The following is an 18,795-nucleotide window of genomic DNA, read 5'->3' as shown; positions in this document are numbered from 1 at the left end:
GGACTTCTCCTTTGTATAATAATCTTCAGAGTCAAGAGGGCAAACATTTCTGTTGTTTTTGCTAACCCAAAGATGTTTTTTGTACAAGAAGCTTTTTCAGTGCATTAGACAATCACGAGGCACAATTTTTAACTAGATTAAAGACTTTCATACAATTATAAAACCAAGTTGAATTTAATTGCAAACTATGAACTCAACCACTTTTTTTTGGACTGGTGTGCACGATTTTATAAATATTACATTCAAAAAACAAATAAAATATTTAACACAGAAGCAGTCTTTTTTTTTTAGCTGTATGTTCTGACAGAAGAAAAAGGAAAACTGAGAAGAAAGCACAAACATGATGTTTTACACAAGCTTTATTTACAACGTGGTTTCCAGGTTTCTGTGGTGTCGGAAGCACATTTCCATCAGCAGGTCCTCTGTGGACAGATGAGGGATGAAATCCATCCTAACTAGACATGATTTTAATACTCAGACACTTCGATAACACACAACCACAAACTCTATGTACAGGGGTTTTCTATACAGGTGACTTAAAGCAAAAAAAAAGTTGGCAATTGGGATGTAATTTGCAACTTAAATATGTCTGAAAACATTTTCTAATAAGTAAAAAACAAATTAGTGTAACTCTTGTGTGCACTCTTTTGGTACTTTTGGAGTATATAAAACAGGAAACCATTCTGAATGGATTCCTGCAGGGGTTTTTTCAGGTCTTTCTTACAGTACATGATGCTGCTTTTCTTTAATTTCCTCCTGATTTGTATCTGAAAAGGTCTGAAAATGGTCCAGGAGTTGCAAATTTTAAAATGAAAGCAACAAGAAGCTCATTGGCTGATTCGACTGGGATGAAAGTAAACAAGACCGTTTTCCCGTTTTCCTTTTGAGGTCTTGAAAAATAATAAAGGCTTTCCCCACATTCCTGATACAAATTCCCACCACAATGTGGATGAATTTCATTACATACAAATTTGTTACTGGACGGTTAAGAGAGCGGTGTGTGTAATATGTTAAAGGCCTGTGGCTCACAAAACTGATTCCCACAGAAACTATCAGAAACCAAAACAAGAAAAAAAAAATAATCCCTTTGCTAAATTCAAATCTTATGTCACCACTCGGGTTTTTGAAAAACAGATTTATTGGATGACCACTTTGTCCAGACAACATTGAATCAAAGCAAAGACATGCATTCCCAGGACCCTCGGAACGTCCAACCCTGGTCTCTGCTGTCTCGATAAGAAAATACTGCAATTTATGGTTCATATGATCACTGCAAACTGACTGTTGAGTCAATTAGAATTAGCTTTTTTTTCCCATTAAAGAGAGAAAATCATGATCAAAATCAAGAATTTCTTTGCAGTGTTTTTTCAAATAAACCTCTCCTCTTCCTGTAGAAACAGTGGTAGCAGCACACGGTACAGTCCGGTACGTACCGGATACTTAACAGAGTACATACGAAGACCGGACTGTATTAAGAAGTGACTTGTTACCCTGTACTAACCCGATATGAAACCTGTAAATACTAAGCTGTAATATGTTTTGCTCCTGCGACTTTGTGCTTCCCCTTTTGACGGATGGAGACAAATGCTCCAAAACTACAAACTTTCTCCTCGGTTTGTTGCATAAGTTCTGTAACAGTATTTGGAACTTGATTACATCCATTGTAACAGTATAAATGGTGATGAAATAACACTAAATTTAAAAAAAATCATAACACTGCTGTACAGGCGGCAAAAGAATAAATAAGCCATTTAGATATAACACATGGTATGGATTAAACTAAGGTTACATAATAGAACAAATGTGAATAAAACCAGGTAAAACTGGAGAAAAGTCCTCATTAAGCCAAACTTAAATTTGATGTCTTACGGACATAAAGATAAAGCTAAACTGAGGCATTCTTCTTCAAAACTTGCAACATAAAGTAGCTCATCAGTCTCGATGCTTTATTTCCTAAAATCCAAATTATTCCTAATGACATGAAAAATAAAAAGGCACTAAACTGGAGGATTCAATCATCTCTCGTTCAAATAAGCCTGTCTTTAGATCCTGGTGGAGTTTTTTTGCCCTCAAATTCTGAATAAGCTTTATAAATAATAGTAATAAAAAATACTTTAACTTAAAAACAAAAGTACACATACAGGACGACTCGCAGCAACGTTAAACTTGACCCAAAACTGATACTGTTACATCTGTCCTGCATAACATTACACTTTAAAAATCACCTTGTTTTATGAATGTTTAATGCCCAAATACTTCCATGCTATTACCCTTGTTAGTCACATTAATAATACTGAAACACTCCCACATAGGTGGGGTGTGTGTCTGTGTTTTGCACTGACTGACACAAAGGCTTTTCATTTTTTTTTTTTTTTTTAAATCTGAGAATGAAAACATTTCTCTTACCTCTCCACACTTTTTGTCACTTATTAGCCTTTTCAGTCTAAAGTGAATGGACTCCATTTGCCTACATGAGAAAATGAAGTTTCGCCCTCTCATTTTGTTTGTTTTAATTAAGTCAAATTATCGTTCAAATTGCATAGAAACATAAAAAAATGCCATCAGAAGAGCTTTTCTTTTTTAAAATCGCCCTTAAAGCACGTAATACATGTTAATCATCAAAGACATGACCTATATAAGAATCATAAATGAATTTTAAACGTGGATTTTGAAAATAACAAGAATGTGTGATGAGATAAATTGTAAATAGGCTTAATGAGGGCTTTTATCCCATATAAAAAAGACATCTGTAACATTATTCATATATTACATTTACTTTGTCATATCTGCTCCTGTTGCCAAAAAAATAAAAATAAAATAATGATATGCTGGTCTTTAGTTTAAAACTTGCTGTAATCAATACTTGGGGTGTTAAAAAAACCTTTAACGATGCAATCAAGCAATAAGGTAAGAGGAGGTCGGACATTTAATGGAGGGGTTTAAGCTCTCAAATATCACCTTGCTCCTCCGAACGTGTAAACAGAAAGACGAGTGAAAATATGTCACTGAGGTTTCCCAAAAAAAACCCAAAAAGGGGCAGCCAATGTCAAAATCCTCACAAATACTACAGAGAAAGCTTGTTCAACAGAAACTACTGCTGTTTTCTGCTCCCTCTGGGGACGTTTGGAACATATGCTGAATCGTAACAGACTGTGGAAGCACAAGCAGGCATGTCCACCAGGACTGAGAGGAGGTAGGAGGTTAGGGAGAGGAGATGAAGACAGTAACACAAGAATGATAGGTAGGGTTACCCAACTGATGGAAAAATAATTAACTGGAGGGGAAAAAAAAAAGTTTGTTCTGTTTCCTGACCCCATCCACGTACACGACACTGCAGAGGAAGTTGTTAGTGCTCATGATGCTTCTGCTGGTTATTTGCAGACTGGAATCAATGCAAGGGTCATGCAAACAGTACGCAGGCAGGTTCATGCATTGCGTGCCTCAGCCTAGCCCACCCAGCGGAGGGCAGGGGGGAGGGGGTCAGTGAAGCCCACAGAAGGACCGGGCTGGGCCGCACATGGCTAGGGGGCAGGTCATTGGAGTACCAGTCATGCAGTGATATTGCTGTTAAAGGAAACGAGAGAGAGGTTAGGATGAGATGGCAGGGCTAGGAAGCAAAAAAACAACATGTGCTCAGGATGTTCACAAATCAAATTCAAATAAAAGTTAATAGATTGTTCATGTTATGCCTTAAAATGATAAGAATAAAATAAAAGATTTTATAAAGGGAAGATGAGAGCAGAAGAAGAGAAGTGATACAAACTTCCTGTGAAGCATTCAGTGAAACAGCCTCAAACGGTCTGAAAACACCTTTTTCCCTAACGACAAATATATATGCAGGAGAAAAAAAAATCTGTTTTAATGTGCAACACTGAATACTGCCAACTTTTTGTCAATAAACCCAAGGTTTCCAAATCAGAAACACCTTTCGTTATGCCATTTAAAGGGAAAAACACTGCAAAAACTCTGGAATAATATTGATAATTTACAAAAGTAAAAAAGAAAAAAAAACAAAAACAAAAACAAACACTATGGCACACGATGCGCTGTCTGACATAATTCTGTAAATGCTGGTAGAGCTAAAACCAGAGGTTTGGCTAGACAGTGGCTCCTGATTATTTGCTACAGACAACAAACTAGTAGAAACTGATGCACAGCCGCCTCGCTGTGGATTGCACCTTCAGAAACATCCTAAAAACCTGGTAAAGTGACTCATCTAGAAGAAAAACATCCCAAATTATTGCTTCACTTTTTTGTCCATTAGTTAACCGTCGTCTCCCAGATAACGTAATCCTACTAAAATCATGAAATTCAGACTTTAACAGAGCAACTCAAACACTGATGCAATAACACATCTTCCTATGACTCGGTGACTAAACGTATTTAAGACTGATTTAAAGTCAGACGACATAAAACTCAAACATTGCTGCTGCCTCCTTAAAGCTACAAAAAATTAGAATCCAAACATTACGCCGGACAGTCAGGTCCTGTCAAAAGCAAAAGCGAACATCAGATGGTATCACAGGTAGAGAAGTGCATAAATGCTGCATGGAAAGGTAGAACAGTCCCTTTTATCAAAAGTGACAGTATCTTTTCAAGAAGATGCAATTCTTCTGAGTCCAGATTATCTGAGTGGGAAGGACAAGTTCAATTGGTGGCTGAGATGGAGGAAGAGGGGAAGTTTGGAGTGATTAGTCTTTATATCAAATATGCTGAGGTTTGAATATGGTCAAAGTCTTGCATCTTGAAGTCATGGGGTGGGGGAAATAAGATTTGTCAGGGGAAAAAAAAAAAAAAAAAAAAGACTGATGCAAGATTCAGGCAGCCTTGCCCGGAATCTTTACCTCATGGATCTGATTGAGAAGAAAAAAAAAACAGAAAATCAATAAGCAGAATGCAGAAAACCTTCTGTTAGAAATGAATGGAAACGAGTGTGCCTCAGAACAGGCACACCTGCTGAATGACAGTTCAGGGAATTTAAGTTTGGCATATTTTTTTTTGGGGGGGGGGGCCTGTGGCCATCTACCTTGCGGTAGCTGGCTGGACGTGGCCTGGGTAGGAGCGACGTGAGCTGGTGGCTTGTCTCTGTCGAGCCAGGAAGGACTGACCAGAGCCAGTGTTGGCAAGTCTGTCTTCAGCCGCCTTCTTCTGCAAAGACATGCCCTGGGGGGAGGAACATATATACTTAAATATAGTGGAGAAGCAAAATCTATTTTAACATACTTGAGAAATTGTACACTAGGGCTAATTTCAAAAGGAAATTATCTCAAACAGACAGGTTTCTTAAAGCAAAAACAGACACCTAGTTTTGCAAATATTATCTGTGGTGCCTTGAGATGAACTGCTATGATTCAAGTGGCAGTATCATGTACAGTTTTTCAAAAAAGAAAAAAGAAAAATCCCTTATTTGGCGTTTTGATTGTGGTGCTGGCAAGCCAGATCTAACAAGTCAGTCCAACAAGTTTTATGTGTGTTTGATTTGGTTGAGAATCAACGTTTCAAAAGTCACAGCATATCTTACAGTCCATTTTTACGTTACTCTGACAACTTAATGTGCCTTTGTTGTCTTTGGACAGGAGCAGAGTGAGCCTGGAAGGAACGACACTCATCTGAATACAAATGGTTCATCATGAAGAAAAAGGCAATCAGTCAAAATAATCTTGTATTAAACTTTTGTCTTAGAGAGTGGGTGAACTCAAACCATGCCAGCAGAGTCACAGTTCTCTGTTTTCCTGTCTCCTGAATGAACTTTAGAAACAGCGTTTTAATGTCACAGAACAGTCTGTGCTGCCCTCTAGTGGTTAAATCAAATCTCTATTTTATTCATTGCCTGTTTTCACCTACTGATTGTGTTTTTAACTGTTGTTTCTTCTTTTTTCACCACTTTGTTTTAATCACTGGTAAGATTATTATTGTGCTAGGCCCTTGCATTTTGTTTTGTTGTGTTTGTCTGTGCAGATTACTCAAAAACGGATTTCAAGAAATTTTCAAGAAATGTTGAGGTTGTCACAAAGAACAAAACTATAACATTTTGGCCTAAATAATTTTGTCTCTCCTCAGTTTAGCTAAAATATCAGTTCTGAAAGATTAACTAAATAAAAAAGGAAAATTACAAACACATACACACAAAATAAAAAAAATAAAGAAAAAGCCAGCAGCCAGTAACAGGGATGATTTCAGGCTCTACATGTTTCTTACCATGGTGTACCAGGCTGAAACGATTAGTTTCTCCTCGTGATCTCTCTGGCTCTTCGCCTTGTCCATTTCTTTCTGTAAGATGAAAATCAAAATGAGAAATGGTGAGACATCTCACAACTCATGGAATCAATTAATAATTTAATCTGAGTCTTTTTTACCTCCAGTGAATGCAGCATTCTTTCCTTCTCCTGCAGCTGGTTTTTCAGAGCCTGGACCTCCGGACCTGAACCCTGGTTCTGCTTTGGGTCCAGAGTCCGGATAACCTGTAAAAAGAAAAAAAAAAACACCAAGATTTAAATCACATAAGTTTGACTGTTTACATTTAAATATAGCTAGCTTCTCTGATTGCAGAAATATTTTAACATTTTGGACATTTCACTTACACTTTTTGCTTTTTCAAGATATTTCTTGTATCTCTCTTCCATCTGTTTCATCTCTTCATCCTTTTTTTTCAAGGCTTCTTCTAGCTCGTCCACTCGTTGGGCTAACAGAGAGAAAAAAAAAAGTTTAGCCGGTTCTACTATGACCCTACAATGAGTGAAATAATTTTGTGTCTGTAGAGCAAAATGTCAAAGTGAAGCGTTGGAATGAACATCCTCCAACGAAGCCAATGCTGTATTTTGTAATTTTAAAGAAAATAATCCCAATCTGGACCACAAATTGTTGGGTTCTTCCTGCCTACATTCCAAGTTTGATGAAATTTGGCTCGGAAAGGGCAGAGATCACATTTCTCCTCCTCAGCTCGAGTCTTAATGGAGTAATGACATTAAAAACAAGCAGCGGGACAAGATGAAGGTCAACAGACTTCAAAACATTCAGCATCCGCTCAGGACTCACAGTTGGCGTTGTACTTTGGCTCCATCTCATCGATTATAGCGTTTTTCTTCAGTAACTCATTGTTCACCTCTCGTAGTTTCTCCCTAAAACAAGAAAAAAGGGTCTGGTTACACGACATGTTTGGCCTAAATTGGCTTGACATTTCATGGTATGTACTTGAAATTAACTTAGTTACAGAAAATCCTGATGTAATAAAAAAAAAAACATTACTAGATCACTTACATGTGTTCATCATATTTCTTCTTAAGAACAGAAGACTGAAAAAGACAAAGGAAGACTTGTTTTCCAACACATACTGCTTGCAGAAACGGTACCAGTCATTTTGAAAGGTTAATACACAATTTACATAGAACTATCCAGTTCCAAAAACATCCATCAGAGGGCAGTGTAAAATCTAATTTTAAAGGAAACTTTTTTTCCGAGCGTGAATATAGGATCAGAACATATTTTAAGCTCAATTTTGTAAGCCCCAGAAAAAGAATGTGAGGTGCTCTGCAGTCCTAGAAATGCTGGTGCCTGATTCAAGTTTAGTACCAAAATTTCGACAAATTTTAGAAGCTACACAAAGAAAACAAAAGCATTTGTTTACTTACATCGTCTGCTTTAGAGCCTTGCTCTTGGACAGTCTTTTGGAGCTCCTCTACCTGACTCTGTTCCTCCATCAGGCGTTGGTTGGTTATTCTAAACACAGCAAGCAAATAAAACGCTGTGAGAGCTTAGTTTTTGACAACAACGAGCAAACAAAGATATCAATCAGAATAAAATAAATCTTTGTGCAAAAATTTATGAGAACTGATCAACATTCAAACATGGGATGAAGTGCCTCTTTTGTATCTGAGCAATTTAAAAATATCAAGGCAAAGATACTTTATTTTTGTCCTTTTTATGTTAGAATTCCAAAGAAAAAGGCCAGCTTTATAGTTAGCTAGGGCCATAAGGGATACATATGAGTACAACACCAATACTTTGAGTATCTGTGTTCTCCAACCTGTTTTCTGTCTCCAGTTCGTTCTTTCTTCTGTTGGCATCTTCCAGCAGACTCTGCAACAACGTGATCTTCTCATTGTCAGAACCCTCCTGGGCCAGCTTCAGCATCTTGTTCTCGTGTTGAAGACGAATCAAATGTTCTCTGTAGAAACACGTCAAGGAAAACAAAGCAAGTCAGAACACTGCAGGTCCTGCAGTCAGTTTAGTCAATGAGACACAGCCCAACTTGCAGATAAAGTGATCACATCATTACACGATAACTGGTAGAATTCAACTTACAGAAAAAAAAAAGTTTAATTCATAGCAAGTTACTAAAAAGAGATTGGGTGGGTCGTAAAAGAGAAAAAAAAAGAGGACGGACAGTAGAACAGGCCAATAACTGTATCTACCAACAGAAATTAAATATTTATTCAAATTTTTTGATGAAACATCACCCCCGTTAAATCTTTTTTCCATCCTCAAAAGCTTTCAGGATGTGGCATCACCTCACCTCACAGAACATATGTTCTGATAGTTTCTGCTCTGTAGGTAATGAGTTTCCTGCACTTTAGTAACTCCAGCCTGTGTTTTACCAAAGGCAGCTTTGTGAAGATTAGGATTTCAGTAAAAGTTCAAAAGTGGTTTGAAAAACTATCTGGATGTTTAATGTAGCTTAAAAAAAACCTCTGCCCTCTTGAAAGCTGCTGGCAACTCACACAGTTGTTGCACAAGTTTGTAAAAAATAAAAGGTTTTTGTAAAACACCAACACAAGCTAACTTAAAACAGCAGATAAAGTTTAAAAAGGACTGATCAAAGTTTTGAAAAAAATACAGTCTATATTATATATTTTGTATGCAACATTGAAAAGCCATATTTTCATTTACCGAATTTCAGGAGTGGTGATCTCAGCAGCCAGTGAGTGCGAGCTGTCGTTGCTGCCCAGCAGGAACAAACCTGGACCAACAGACCACAATAATTCTGATTTAAGAAAATGTCTAACTCAATGTCTGATTTGATGACCGAGACATTTCTTTACTCGATGTTAGCTGTCCCTCTTGAGCCTGGACGCAGTGCAGTTCCTCAATAGTCTCCTTCAACGAGTCTCTCTCTGTCCTCATCCGCTGCGAAGGAGACAAAGTTACAACTTTGGGAATGTGCCACAGAGATTCGAAAGAAAAATACAGCATGGACATTTTTATGTACTATTTGGGATTAGCTAAGAAAGTACACACATCTTTTTCTTTTTGCAGAGAGTCCACTTTCTCTTTGACCCGTTTGTACTCAAACTCCATCTTGTCAGCTTTTTTAGACTCTTCTGACAGCCTGTTCTGAAGTTCTACCACCTGGGCAGAGAGAAGACGGTTTGTTACATTGCACAGTTAGGGGAATGTCAATGTTTTGCATGCTAACATGACTGCTGCCGGTCAGATACCTGTCTCTTGTAAGTCTCCAGCTGGCCCTTGGTAGCATTAGCTTTTCGAAGCTCTTCTTCCAAGCCGACATTGGTCTGCATTAAGACTGTGTTCTTCTCCTCCAAAAGTTTAATCTAAAGCACAGGAATAGCAATGTTAGACCTATTTGTGTTGATTCGTCCTGCGTGGACGCACAATTTTCACCACTTTTTCCTGTTAGCGCAAAATGGGTGACCATGTTTTTGCAGACTGAGAAACGTCAAATCAGCCATCACAACAAAGATGGGTTAATCAGGTAATATGAGACCGTGTACCTGTCTCCTGAGGAGCCCCATGTCCTCCAGTTTTTTCTTATAGTGCTCCACTGTGCCCTCCAGTTTTGACACTTTGTCGGACGAGTGCCTAAAAATGTTTTGTGAATGTAAAATATCACATTTGTTAGACTAATAACTGTAAATAGAAGTCCATGTTTATGTTTAAGCAAGGTGCCACATCTAATCAACGATATACAGACTCTCTAGAAGTAAAGAATTATTTATTTTAGAACTGCATGAAAGTGTACTGTACTCTCAGATGTTATTAAAATAAATGCATGAAATAAAATCTAGAAAACAATTGTTGTAAACTACGAAAACAGAGGTTTTTTCCAGACATGATCATCATAAGCAGCAACTGATTCATTGTGTCAAGTATTTAGCTTGCATCACTCAGGTAAATCTCCCCACATTAACAAGCTTAATTTTGTATCCTAATCTTACCTGAGTACGTCCATCTCATCCTTGAGAGATTGGGCTTCATTCGCCAGAGTTGTGAGCTCTTCATTCTGGGATTTCACATCCACAAGTTCTTTTTCAAGCTCCTCACAACGAATCCGGTAGTCGTCTTTTGCTGCCTCCAACCTAAAGGACACCGGGAACCATAATGATCTTTATATACAGAGTTTGGATCCGGAGATCAGTCAGTTCTGTTCTAACTGGTTAGATGATGGAGTCCTCGTGTGCTGCAGCTCCTCACCTGAACGTTTCTTCCTGAAGCTGCTCCAGCTGTGTTTGCAGCTGGAGGTGTCTGCGTCCAGCGGGGCTGTTTATGTCCTCTATGGAGTCAGACTGGTTGAGTCTCTCCATCAGGACCTGGTTTTCTGCCAGCAAACTGCTCTTTTCTTCTTGCAGAGCTGCCACCTGAGGAGGGGAGGGAGTCGGATGAGCGAGTAAAGAATGGGACATGTGGGATGAGAGGAGGGAGGAAGGTGGCACAGAAGCAGAGATGGAGAGAGTGTCAGGAAGATAAGAAGAAACGCAGAAAAAAGAAACAAGTTAGAAAAAGAATTAAATTGATTTTATTTTTAAATCTGTCGCTCAAGCTACATAAATGTGCATGTAAATATATAAAAAAACACATAATTCTGTTAATAAGGTTCAAAATCACTGCAAAATGAAGTTTTTACTGAGATAAAGTCACACCACAACACATATCAACAAGACAAATCAATAAATTCCAACATGGCGAGGAGAGCTGCTTATAGGTTCATTGTTTTTTCTCAGCATGATAGACAAAAAAAAATCCAACTCCACACGAAGCAAAGCAGAAGCTGCTTGTTGTCTTTTTCAAAACGATCACCTGAAAGAAATGGCCAACAAACAAAATAACTGAATATAATAATTTTGAAGACCAAACGTTTAATTGTTTAATAAACAAGGTTTTGCCAAATTACCTGTCACGTAAAAACCCATCATTTATCACCACAGATTTCATTTAATTAGAATGGATTGAGTCAATAAAGTTCTGAGTGGTGAAAAATAACAGGAAAACGTATCTAGGATTGAATAAATATTACCTGTGAGGACCATGAAACTAAAAATCATCCAATATTAAATCGATTTGATCAGTTGTGACAAATTTTGTTCCTTAAAAAGAAATGCAACTGTGTGTTAGCACTTTTAATTAAGCTTGAGTTGTAATTTTTACTCCACTGATTAAATCTATTTTGTGTGTTTTAAAGTGTCTTAAAATCTTTTTTAACTGTCTGCATATGTAAGGCTTTAAAATAAGATGCGTCTCATATGATGTGGTTATGTAGAAGCATTCAGGGAAAACTTAACAACAGTGTGAAAATTCTCTCAAAGCAACAAGCCTTTAATCCCATCAACAACATGAAGGGGATGGCTCATAAAGCAGGAAACAATGCAGGAATCAGCTGTTTTTAAAGCCAGAAAGACATTTTCTGAAGCACAAATAATCACATCAAGTCCTGAGATACAGCAAGGCAACAAATCGTTGGAAAACTTTAAAAATGCAAGTTTTCTGACCAAATTGGTAAGAAAAAAAGATTGGCACTATATGTGAATATTCTGCAGTATATATTCAGCAATTTACCCAAGAAGTGACACCTTCCTGGGTCTGAATACCAACCTTTTTGTCTTGCGGTACACTGTGGGTGTAGCAAAAAGCATGACACACACTGAGGTAAGAAACGCTGTGGGTTGTTAGTGTGGGGGAAACATCTGACACACCCAGACAAAACTGCAGTAGTGGCTTGGTGTGCTCCAAGAGGACCAAGTGTATACGTGGTGCACACAAATTTGTGCACAAACGTGTACACACGGTACACGCGCATGCACACACAATTTGGAGAAGGAGAATCTGGTGCAAGCGGGCTGAAACAGATCCAGGACTACTTGACACACCACACAGCATAAATGGAAGAAAGAGGAAATAAAGTTTGGATTTACCCTCTCTTCTAGCTCATTAAACTCTAACCTCAGTCTATCACGCTCCTCTTGGACATGGAGGGCCTTTAAAACAAGGCACAGTGTTGAAACAGTAAGCAAAGAATAAAAGAGCAGATAACCCGTCAGATGCGCAGCTCTTTTTTTCTGCAGTTTATCTGTCATTTGCTAAAAATAAATGGGAAGTATCTGCATCCCTTTTTGTCATAATGACACCCATAAAAAGGGCTGACACATGTTAATATAAAATTAGCAATTAGTAAAAACATTTATAATAAAGGATATCCGTATCAGTAGAAACAAAAGCTGTTTTAGCACCACATAATTAAAGACTAAAGGCAGAAAAAGGGAGCTGCTTCTCATAGTCTAACTTAATATCTGTAAGTATGAAGCAAGAAACCATCAGTTAAAATATGTTAAACATTTTGATTTAAGGTTAGCTGTTCTGTGTATTATAGATATTAATTTATCAAAACAATAATATTGCCACAATTACAGTGTTATAATTGTTGTTTTCTGTCAACGCCAAGTACTCACAACCCCTCTTTTACAATGTATTTTAGTAACAACTAACCTGCAGACCTGGTAAGGAATGCAGTATGACTTTTAAATCATGAGAGCCTAAAGAGAGATAATTACTGCAAGAAACTAACCTGTAGGTCAAGCTCACGGCACCTCTGGGCGATCTCTTCCTTGGTAGCCAAAGCGTCATTCAGCTCCTCTACTGCCTTTTTAAGCTACGAAGAGAGGAAAAAAAACAACTAATTAAAACCCTGCAGGTTTAACTTGATTACCAGTTGGTAATTTTCTATGAATACCACAACAGACACACAGAGGATGTGTGCTCTTTCCAAAACAAACGTGTTCAAAGATGAAGAATCGAGCTTCATTCTAAATTAGCACCACAGGGAATTTTAGTACCTTTCCAACCTGATTTTTCTGTTAAGCAACACTTTAATGCTCATCATAAGTCAAGACAAAATTATATTTTGCATATTAAAAATAATGTTGACCAAAAACACTAAACCAGAATGAAAAACAATAAAAATATTTCCATACCTGTCGGTCTAGATCCACATACGAGTCATTTCCTCCTGTGACTGGAGTCTCTTTACTCATTAGCTACAAAAAAATAAAAAAACTGTTTTTGAAACAGTTAACCACACATATCACTAAGAGTGTAAAGGAAAACCCTAACCAGTTCTGTTTACAAAGAATATTTGAGTTTTAAATAGAATGCCGTCTACCTCTTGGATGGCTGTCATGACAACATGCTGGACTGATTCCTCCATCATCATTATGGTTTGGATGTATTCTAGAAATTGCAGAGAAGCCGTGAAAAGAAGATTCAAGCTTCTCAGTACATTAGCAATATATTAGAATATCATATGAATCCATTTTCCTCACAGAAAAAGATAAGTGCACACAGTTTGTGTAAATAAGCACCTTGTTTCTGTTCACAGTTGACAGCACAGCCCAATATGAGCTGCAACATCCTCCCAAGTTCTGCTGCGTCCGAGTGTTCTCCAATCAGGTTCACGTCAGGTAGTGTGAAGTCATTAATGTGCTGGCCTAAGACCTAATAAAAAAAAGGAAGTTTTGATGTTAAAAAAAAAAAAAAAAACATTTAAAATACGTAACAATAAGAAATTGGTTGACTTGTGTATTGAAATAGAGATAATGACAATGTTTTTTACAAAAAGGCTTCTTACCTCCTGGTTATAGTCTAAGATTCCTTTTAAGATTTTCTTTAGATTGCTGATCTAAAAAAAAAGAAAATTTGGGTAAATGTTAGTTCATAAAATTATAAAGACATAGAAGTTATTTATTGTGATGATAGTTATGATGATAAATGGACTCCATAGATTAAAAAAAGTGGTCATCATTGTCATTACTATATAATACAACATCTTAGAGACCAAGTTATTCTTACCTTTAACCTCCAGTTGTCCCCAACCTCTGGCTTGATTCTGCTAATCCAAGCATCATTGAAATACACCAAATCTCTAGAAAATTCAGAGACAAAAATAAGACAACTTAAATACATAAAGTGTGTTTTGGCAACTAGGCAATTCATCCCAAAATGGCTACAGGAGGATCTTCTTTAACAGCATGTTTAAGTTTACATGAAAACAGCAAAAAACATAAACAATGGAATAAAACGCAGAAAAAGCTCACATTTTCTGCAGAACTTGTGCCATGACGACACCACTGGTCAAGTCTTCGACCGTCTTGCATGGCGCCTCCACTCCAAATGTCTGGATCTGAACAAAATATGGGCAAAAGAATACGTATGATATATTAAAATATTATTTATTATTGGAACAATTTATCAGCCATTGGTAATTTGTTCATAACATTCAAAATGAAAGTCTAACACACCCACTCTCCAGTAACCACAAAACTCACACCCGAATGCTGCGATGTGCTTCTGAGCACCTGTTTGCCAACTCTTTAAGAGGCTCAGCAAACAGAACAGGCGGGTTAGATATGTTCTCAGGATAACAGATGTCACCGAGTGAGTAAGGTCCCCAACCCTTATTCCTTATTGCTCTCTAACTGGAGGATTTGTCTAAATTAATTACAGTAAAGTTTATGTTTGCTTCTCTCTTCTTAGTCACATCACTGTGTTGCACCAACAGGCTACTTTTACTTTCTGATCCAGCAGAGTTCTGCTCGTCAGCACTCAGTTCCTGTTACATCACCCCTATCATTTTCAGAGCGTTTTCCTGTTCTCAGCCTGCTCTTATTTGTTATATTCCTCTCTTTCTCATATGGCCCAGACAGAAAGACTGCTGTGCAAATGGAAATTGTATTCTTCAGTCAATACGCCAGCTGTCCACGTGCCAAAGGAGAAGAAAAACTTGATGCAGGAATGCAGGAATTCAAACAGGAAGAAAATGAAGAAACACTGCATGTGCATCATTCTGTCCTCTGACTTATATCTTTACTTGGCTTAAAAAAAAAAATAAAAGGTAAGAATAATAAAAAAAAAAAAAGATGATCTTTCTGAAACTGAAATACACAGACACCCAACTATGTGTCCACTATAAAAACAAACTGAAAACTGTGAGAACATGAGACTGACAATAACCCACAATGCTGTTATTTTAATATGTGGGTACAATTCCAGCATTTTTTCTTATTTTAGGGGGCAATTATTTAAATGAGTGTATTCAAAACAATTTACAAAATTCATTGACAAAACACATATCAAGTAGGGGTTTAAATGTAGTCAAGCACAAAAGAAACAAAAACCATAGCTTATCAGTATTTGGTCGATAAGGAGCTCGTAACTAAATCTGGCCACTGACTTAGCCTTTATAAAACAGAGGGAAAACAAACAACATTTATTTAAGAAAACAGAATTGAAACAACGTCGACACAGAAGAGGAAGAAGATGCACATAGGCCGACTGTGATAAAAATGTTTGTGGATCCTAACCACAACATGTGGTCTGTATCATTTCCCTTTGCAGGAAAGATAAGGAAGAAAAGAACATATTGGATGAACCGGCAGAAAGGCACCAGAAAGTATGAAAGGCAACAAAGGGCTGGGAAACCACTAGTATGAAAAAAAAAAATAATAATAATGATCACAGACAGATTTTTTTATTTAATTAAATAATTTTATTAAATTAAAGTAATACCTGTTTTTGTTGGGCTAAAATGTCCTAAATCTAAAGGAGGGATAGGCAACCCTGCTCCAACACACCCGATTTTAATCAATGGGTGATTAACAGGCTTCTGCAGAACATGAAGAGGTTATTTAACCACTAAATCAGGTGTGTTGGAGCAGGAAAACAAGTAAAACATGCAGGATAGTGGCACTCGAGGACCAGGGTTGCCTACCCCTGATCTACAGGCTAGATAAGGGACAAAACACCCTGAACTACTCTCACAAAGAATCAATGGCGAGCTCTACATGTTATCCTGCAAGCTGAATTTACAAAAACTCATTGGATAACAGGGTTTAAAGAGAACATTGGTCCATGAGATGTCTATTGTATACATGCTTCAAAGCAGTGCAGGTGAGCAGCTTTACACTGAGCAGGATCCTGTGTTATCTCTGAACGAAGCCTCTCGCTGTGCTGTTACAGGTGAACAAAAAGACCATTTTAAATTTGTTTTACGGGGCAGCACACAACAATCATGGACACCGATGATGAATGAAACCACCTAATCTAGGATCCATGTATACCCAAATCTTTCACAGATCCTCCTGTTCCAGATTACAACTTGTTTGCTTCAAGCACATCCAATGGAGCTTCAGACTAAAATGACACATCCAAAAATGTAAACTGTGCCTAAACTGTACTACTTAATTTACAATTAATTTGTTCTTTCACAGCTAATTCCACTACAAGGTGAGACTCTGATTCTATAGATCTACAATGGACTCTTAAACATTAAAACGAATAATCCCAGTAAGCTTTAGCTGCACAAACTGAATACCTTAAAACACTATAACCTAAAACGAGAATAAATTGTATTTCAAAACTACATATTGAAGTAAACTAATTAAGCCCAGGATCAAAACAATGGAGCTGACCGAGGTTATAGAGGAAATCCACACCTATTAGTTTGTGGAAACAGCTGGAAAAAAGATGATCAGGCTGTACACGGCATCAGGAAACACTGGTTTATCTTTACCGCAACTGTTCTGTAAACTAGGCCTGAGTTTTCCTGGGAAACTCAGTGCCAGAAAACGACATATAAACTACAAACTGCACTACTGTTTATTTCTAATAAAATTCACTTTTGTGTGTTTTACTTATTGCATTTACACCTTGCAATGTGAGGTGTGAGGGGCATCTGCCAGGTTCTTCGTCTCAACGAAAAGGTCTAAGTGTCAGCTTCACAAGAGCTTATCAATAAATTGATTATGTATGTGACAATGCATACGTGGAGGTGAATTCACTTACTGCTGCTACAGGAGACATCTGAAGTGATTTTTCTGTGATCAAGGTTTTGATAAATAGCATAAATCCTCCTCTGGCTGATGTACCTGAAACTCCAGCTTGTGTATTATGTAAGAAAGTTTACTGAGCCTGCATCAAGCCCTTCATTTAGTGTTATTTAAATGTTTTTTGTTATACACTGCTGACTTATACTGGTAGTTTGTGTGACAACATTTTCCCAAAGCACAGTTTCCATAGCATGACACCTCAGTTAATCCACTCTGAAAGCTTTAATATGCAAGACCTTTTCTTAATGGAGCGAGTTACTTATTTGGATAAACTGCTACATGTTTTCTGGAGCACAAATATAGGGTTAGGTTAGAGTTATAGGAGAGTTAGGGCGCTTCTTTCAACAATAATAGTCTGGTGGGTGGGTTCATGTAACATTTTTCAGCTTGGATTTAAAGTATTTGCGGGCACAGATGGAAATCAATGCTCAGGAAGTTATCGTGTGCCTAACAGCTGGATCAGAAGGAATGAGGAAGGACATCAGGCTACACTGGGCGACAATGAGAGGAATCCAACCCAAAGCAGACACTGCTCTGGGAAAAAAGAAAAAAAAACTCTTCGTCAAAAACGTTTTAAATCATACATTTGTCTTTGTTGCTGCTCCTCTGTGTTTTAACATAAAGGCAGGACGTCAAAAAGTTGAGCTCATATTAGGTAAGAACGCGATTGGTAAAAATGATGGCAGATGCTGATAAACAACAAAAACCCCAGAAAACAGCTGGCCTGCATACGTAACCAAAGTGAGCCTGTGTGTCATTTTCCAGCTAACGCTACCACCGTTAGCTCCTTCGAGCTACCATTAGCCCTGTATGCTAACTAGCACCGCCCGGCGCCGGAGAGAGCTGTCCTGGGGACACAAACACCGTCTCTTCACTACTTACCCACGTTAAAAGGCTTTCACAGAGCTCCATTCGATCCAACGCCTCTGATGTGCTCATTGTTTCCAAACGTTGACTGACTCAAAGGGAGCTTGAACTTCACCGTGAACCTCATACACTCCCCAGCTCTCCCTCTCTCTCTGGCTCCTCGGCTGTCTCACAATCCGTCAGCCAATGGTCGGGTTCGCTGCGTCGGCAAGCCGGCGTGTTCCGGAGGCCGGCTGGGTGGGCGGAGTCAGCGGGGCCGTAAAGGAAAAATGCCACTATTATCAGAGATTGCAAAGTCTTTTATTTACGCTGTCTTCTAAAATGATAACCTTGCCCATAAGATGCAAGGGGAATCAAAATGGGAACCAGTCGTGTTTGGTAACCAAGACTGGGAATCTGCTGGAGTTTGTGACGCTTGAACTGATAAGTAAACAGCATACCAAAAACAGGCACACCAACCAACAACTAGTGCCTTCCATGACAACTATGACAAGAATCCTGACTGTCAAGTAAGTAAATGGGGAATGCATGCCTAAACAACTCGTTTCATATTTTTGCATTAATTTCAAACTAAGCGTATAGGTTTGACGGAATAAAACATGAAAAATACAGTTTCAAAGACTAACAGATGTTGAGTAGGTGCTACAAATGTAGAGATATCTATTCCTGACTTCATAACAGTTTTCTAAGTACTTTTAAATGCACATAAGACTATTACATAACATGCAACAATGGGATCGTGGTTTTAAAATTATAAATTTACATTTTTAAAATTCCAAAGCAGCTCATCATCCTTGTTAATCCGAGCCTCTCGCCTCCA

At 37.9% G+C, this 18,795-nt stretch overlaps 1 protein-coding gene across 4 annotated transcripts; it reads right to left on the bottom strand.

Moving 5' to 3' along the window:
* Positions 1-341: 341 nt before the first annotated feature.
* On the bottom strand, positions 342-18,170 carry hook3 (hook microtubule-tethering protein 3). 4 transcript variants are annotated; one of them, XM_017410668.3, is made up of 25 exons: positions 17,991-18,170; positions 14,319-14,404; positions 14,074-14,146; positions 13,853-13,903; positions 13,587-13,719; positions 13,388-13,455; positions 13,200-13,262; positions 12,794-12,877; positions 12,144-12,206; positions 10,429-10,592; positions 10,173-10,313; positions 9,729-9,816; positions 9,435-9,548; positions 9,235-9,345; positions 9,039-9,123; positions 8,887-8,956; positions 8,024-8,164; positions 7,629-7,716; positions 7,258-7,292; positions 7,036-7,118; positions 6,582-6,682; positions 6,357-6,461; positions 6,199-6,270; positions 5,027-5,163; positions 342-4,853 (listed from the first exon to the last, which is right to left on the bottom strand). In XM_017410668.3, the coding sequence occupies exons 1-25, from the start codon at positions 18,045-18,047 to the stop codon at positions 4,841-4,843; spliced, it is 2,226 nt and encodes a 741-aa protein (XP_017266157.1). In that variant the 5' UTR covers positions 18,048-18,170; the 3' UTR covers positions 342-4,840. The 4 variants fall into 4 exon arrangements, with proteins under 4 accessions (XP_017266157.1, XP_017266156.1, XP_017266158.1 ...); XM_017410667.3 differs by having other exon boundaries at positions 342-3,564; XM_017410669.3 differs by lacking the exon at positions 12,144-12,206 and having other exon boundaries at positions 342-3,564; positions 17,991-18,169.
* Positions 18,171-18,795: the final 625 nt, after the last annotated feature.

The sequence above is a fragment of the Kryptolebias marmoratus genome, linkage group LG14 (genome assembly GCF_001649575.2).
Source record: "Kryptolebias marmoratus isolate JLee-2015 linkage group LG14, ASM164957v2, whole genome shotgun sequence".
Taxonomy (NCBI): domain Eukaryota; kingdom Metazoa; phylum Chordata; class Actinopteri; order Cyprinodontiformes; family Rivulidae; genus Kryptolebias; species Kryptolebias marmoratus.
The sequence above is the reverse complement of the archived record's forward strand: the minus strand, read 5'-3'. Positions and strand labels throughout refer to the sequence as shown.